Source organism: Quercus suber, unplaced genomic scaffold (assembly GCF_002906115.3).
Source record: "Quercus suber isolate HL8 unplaced genomic scaffold, Cork oak 2.0 scaffold_8, whole genome shotgun sequence".
Lineage (NCBI taxonomy): Eukaryota > Viridiplantae > Streptophyta > Magnoliopsida > Fagales > Fagaceae > Quercus > Quercus suber.
In genome coordinates this window covers 2,882,863-2,887,901 of record NW_027069474.1, presented here as the reverse complement: position 1 = coordinate 2,887,901, position 5,039 = coordinate 2,882,863, and the positions used below count along the sequence as shown (strand labels likewise).

Here is a 5,039-nt window from a genome sequence, read left to right as displayed (position 1 = left end):
ATCTCTGATAGTTGAATAAGAAATTTGAGATTCAATCTCCACCTACACCAAAAACCAATTGGTGTTTTGGTCTGATGATAAAAAATATTATCAAGAACGGATGCCATAAGTTGAAACTCTCTAAAAAAAGAAAAAAAAAAGAATAGTACCATATAAAATGTACATTATAGGCAAAAATGTGACTAATATTTGCCACTTTGGGGAAAGTGTACAATTATTATAACTACAATGTACACTTAACAAGAAACAGTGCAATGTAAAAATAGTTTTTTCCTTTATTTTATCCATTACAATTTTTTATTTTATTTTATTTTTGGCTAAAGAATGATAACAAAGCACACAAAATAAAGAAAGATAATGGAACCAATTAAGAGATCAGATCGCTGATATTAGCTACAATAATGTTGGTTCTTCTATATGGTGGGTTCCAGTTAGCTTAACCTGTAAAGTCTTTGATGGTTAAATAAGAAATCTGTGATTCAATCTCCAACTACACCGAAAATTGGTATGAGAAAAAAAAAACCATAAAAACAAACTAGGGTATGCATACATACCTACTAAATGTATGTATACATACACATGTATACATCATCTATTAGAGTACATATATCATGAAACAGCGATGCAAAGAACTGGAGAAGGAGGAACTGGAATATCTATTGTCCCCTCCAACATCAATATTACATTTTTGATTGAAGGGCGCAAAGCTGAATCTTCTTGAACACACCACAAGCCCACCTTCACTGTTCTTTCCAATTTCCTGAAGTCCACATTTTCATCTTCCACAAGCTTTTCCAACTCTCCAGCAGCAAAGCAGTTATATACCCAATCAGTAAGAATAATCTCATCTGTAGTTGAAACATTTACTTCTATACTTCTTCTACAACAGACAATCTCCAAAAGCACAACACCAAAGCTGTATATATCAGCTTTTGCTGATATATTCATGGAATTCTTTTCCCATTCAGGCGCTAAATATGCACTTCTTCCTTCCGTATCTGTAGTGGCTCTTGATTGATTGGGAATTAGCAGTTTTGCAAACCCAAAATCTGAAATCTTTGCCGTCCAATTATCATCCATGAGTATGTTTTGAGGCTTTATGTTGCAATGGATGATACAAACTTCGCCCTCTTCATGCAGATAGAGAAGTCCTCTGGCCACATCTAGCGCAATTCTTATTCTTTCTTTCCAAATCGGGGGCCTCTCAGCCTTGAAAATAAGATCTGCAAGAGAACCATTGTTCATGTACTCATAAACTAAAAGCTTCCTGGATCCCTCAATACAAAAACCAAGTACTCGAACCAAGTTTTTATGATGAGTTCGTGCAATTGCAGTCATTTCAGCCTGAAATTCTCGTTCCCCTTCTTCCACAGCTTTCTCGAGTCTCTTAACAGCAACAGTTTTGCCACCACTAGATATAATCCCTTTGTAAACTACTCCATATGAGCCCCTACCTAACTCTTCCTTGAAGCCATCTGTAGCACTCTCAAGCTCGTTGTAAGAAAATAACCGCAGAGTAAACTCTTCAGCTAATCCCAAGTTCACGTTTTCTGAAAGTTTTCTGTACCTGACCAATTTCTGCCTGTACACGAAGAAGCTAGAGGCTGCCAAAACAAGACACAAGCATGAAACTGTGCCCAAAATTACAGAAAGAATCAAAATCAGACTTTTGCTTCCAATAAAGAGTTCCGGGATTTGAGTGGAATGGATCCCCTTGAGCTTGAAGAAAGTTGGAGTTGATTCGTTTGCATTTATTATACCATATCTAAGCGGAAGCTTATATTTTCTGCAATTGGAATCTGTATATGATACTGCTCCACAATTGCAATCTTCCAGGCAAAACTGGCCACAATTTTCCTTTTTCATTGGCTCAACTGAATATGGATAATTACCCCTTAACACAATATTCGCTAAAGAAGTGGCATTGTATAGCATCGCTGGATCTTTACTGCGTCTACAATCATCTTCGCTGAAGTTGTGGTAGCAGCCCAGGAACTTGTTGCTGGTGTTGATGAAATCAAATCCAGGATAGCAGTTACAGTCAGCTTTGCTACCCATGCCTGAGCAGTAACTGTTGAGTCCACAGAAACCCTTGACGTCGCATTGATCAGACAGAGCGGACCACTCCATCAACATACTTGAGCTATTATCGCTCTTAAAGTGGTGTAAATACAATCGAAAGATCCCATCTGCATCAAGTGTTGCACGGTAGATTGTAGTTCCATTCTTGTCAGGATATGAGCTATTTGCCAAAATGAATCTCGGAAACTCACTTAGGTGGACGAATAGAACGCCTAAACGAGAGAGAATGAGCGATGCATAGACATTTCCATAATCAGTAGCAGAGTACCAATATGCATCCAGAGTGTTAGCCGAGCTGTTTACAGGGTAGGCAACGAGGTTTCCATCTTCCTGCATGTTAAATGAATAATGTCCACTCGAGTGGTCTGATATAGACCTACTTGAAACCAAGTTATTGCCACTAGAGAGATTCTGACCACCTAATATGGTGTCAGTTGGAAAATCAAAGCTATCCCAGATTACGTAGGAATCATTCCTGTAGAGTACAAAATTACCAGAATCGAGCATAGCAGCTGAAGTTGCAGGTCGGTCTTCCTGATCCACATCAATAATCGAAAGTTCTCTGCCTTGCTCTGTTATAAGCAGCAGTTTACCATCAATAGTTAAGTTCAGTGTAGCATTGGAGGAGACAGGTGGGTCATCTCGATTTGCAGTCCAGATGATTGTCTTCTCAGTTTGATTAACCAGCCATATTCCGATGGCAAAGCCATCATCTTGTGGGTAGAAACCAAATGCAAAAAGACCAGAAGGTGAGAGCCAAGAAGTACGGTTTGCATTGGGAGAAAGTGAAGAACCTAAAAGTATTATATTGGAATTGGACTGGTTTCGTTGAGCGTTTGCATGAACAGGAAGTAGGAAAACCAACAGTAAGGGCAGAACTGGTATGGAAGCCATGAGAGTCTGAGACAGAGTGAGATTAGAGGGTTGAGACTTGAGAGAGTATATTAAAGAGAATACTGTCCAAATAGGCTAATAATAATGATAATTTTTTTTTTTTTGAGAAGCAATAATAATAATGATAATATAAAAAAAAATATTGGCGTTTCCTTGAATTAAATATATTGAGGGAGTGTTTGGTTAGTGTTTTAAAACAACTATTTTCAATTTTTAAACAACATTTCATACATTTCAACATACTTTTTCATCCATACGTATTTTTACAAAAGTTTTTAAATAATAATTTTCAGTTTTTAAACACATATACCAAACGGGCCTTGAGTCTCAAGTAATCAACTCTGCAAATTTCTTCTCAAAAAAAAAAAAAAAAAAAACTCTGCAAATTGAATAGCTGAAGCAAATGGATAGTAAAATCAGTGGTCGTTAAGGTTGTATATGGTCCGTTTGGATAAAACTTATTTTGCTGAAATTAAAAACTGAAAACTGAAAACACTGTAGTAAAATAATTTTTAAATATGTGAATAATACTGTGAGACCCACTGATGTGCGAAAATTGGCTAAAAAGTCAAATAGTGCGGCTACTATTCATGCACAGTACATGAACAGTAGCCTTTGTCTCCTGAAACGCATGCCCCAAAAAAAAAAAAAAATATATATATATATATATATATATTGACCCTACTAATGAACCTGCTGGTTGAGTCGGATTCCTCACCACAAAGGAAGATGATGGACGGACAAAACGGCGTAGGAAGAGAGACACCGGAGAGAGAGAGAGAGAGAGAAGAACGGCGTTGGGTTGAGAGAGACACCGGAGAGAGAGAGAGAAGATTGAAGGCCTCAATGACGATTTTAGTATACTCGGATTGCCCTTTTTACCCCATGCAATTTTTTTTAACCCTTGTTTGAAGTTGAGTTCCGCAAACTTGACTTTCAGAGGAAGTCGAGTTTGTTAAACTCGACTTGCACGTATTCTACGTGGCTTTTTTCCTCTTTTTTTAATCCAGGTCACAACTATTCTTAGTGGGAAGTCCAGTTTGCTAAAATCGACTTTCAAAAACAGTCCAACTTACTAATTAAGTTTGAACGCATGCCATCCGCCTAATTTTTTTCCCGAAAATGTACTGTTTGGCAAATTTTGCCGAAAAAATGCATTCAACGACAAGGCCTCTATATGGATGTGTCTCTGTTAATCAATTTCATTGTTAATGGGAATGAGAAATAGGTGTTTGAACTTTGAAACAATGTCCATTGATTTTGTCTGCTCTTCACGAGGAAATCATCCATTTCCTCAGTAAATAAATAAATAAACAAAAACGAAAAAAAATATCCAGGAACGTATATAAGCATATCATATATAGCTTTAACAATTGGCAATGATCAATTGATCATTGATTTTGCGTGTTCTTCACCTTGAAAGCATTTTCCATTTTCCCAGTCAAAAAAAAAAAAAAAAAAAATTAAAGATCCATGAAAATTCCTAGCATAATTAATGGATGATTGTCGACAATGATGTTGAGTCCATAGATAATGATACACGGGAAAATAAAAACAAGATAGTTTTTCTCATTTTACTTTGAAAAATTGCAACTTTATGCACATGACCATTGAAAAATGGATTCAACGACAAGCGTCGATTTGAATGTGTCTCCGTTAACCACGCTTATACTTACTATCACGCCCCCCCAACCCAACAAAAATCCAAACCTCATGTGCGCAAACAACAAAAATTACTAATGATTAGAAGTCTGATCATACTCCAAAATTCCTCTCATACACACATAAAAGTCCGATCTTACTCTAAACTTCCTAAAATTTTCTCATACACGCAGTCTCAACAGAAGCTCCAAAACTTGCANCCTAATTTTTTTTCCCGAAAATGTACTTTTTGGCAAATTTTGCCGAAAAAATGCATTCAACGACAAGGCCTCTATATGGATGTGTCTCTGTTAATCAATTTCATTGTTAATGGGAATGAGAAATAGGTGTTTGAACTTTGAAACAATGTCCATTGATTTTGTCTGCTCTTCACGAGGAAATCATCCATTTCCTCAGTAAAT

At 36.7% G+C, this 5,039-nt stretch overlaps 1 protein-coding gene across 1 annotated transcript; it reads right to left on the bottom strand.

Moving 5' to 3' along the window:
• Positions 1–451: 451 nt before the first annotated feature.
• LOC112013012 (G-type lectin S-receptor-like serine/threonine-protein kinase LECRK1) lies at positions 452–3,086 on the bottom strand. Its single transcript, XM_024045396.2, has one exon. The coding sequence runs from the start codon at positions 2,974–2,976 to the stop codon at positions 610–612; it is 2,367 nt and encodes a 788-aa protein (XP_023901164.1). The 5' UTR covers positions 2,977–3,086; the 3' UTR covers positions 452–609.
• Between the last annotated feature and the right edge of the window lie 1,953 nt (positions 3,087–5,039).

What these genes read in the sequence shown, in the direction of transcription:
- LOC112013012 (XM_024045396.2), bottom strand. Translation starts at nt 2,976, where the DNA reads ATGGCTTCCATACCAGTTCTGCCCTTACTGTTGGTTTTCCTACTTCCT.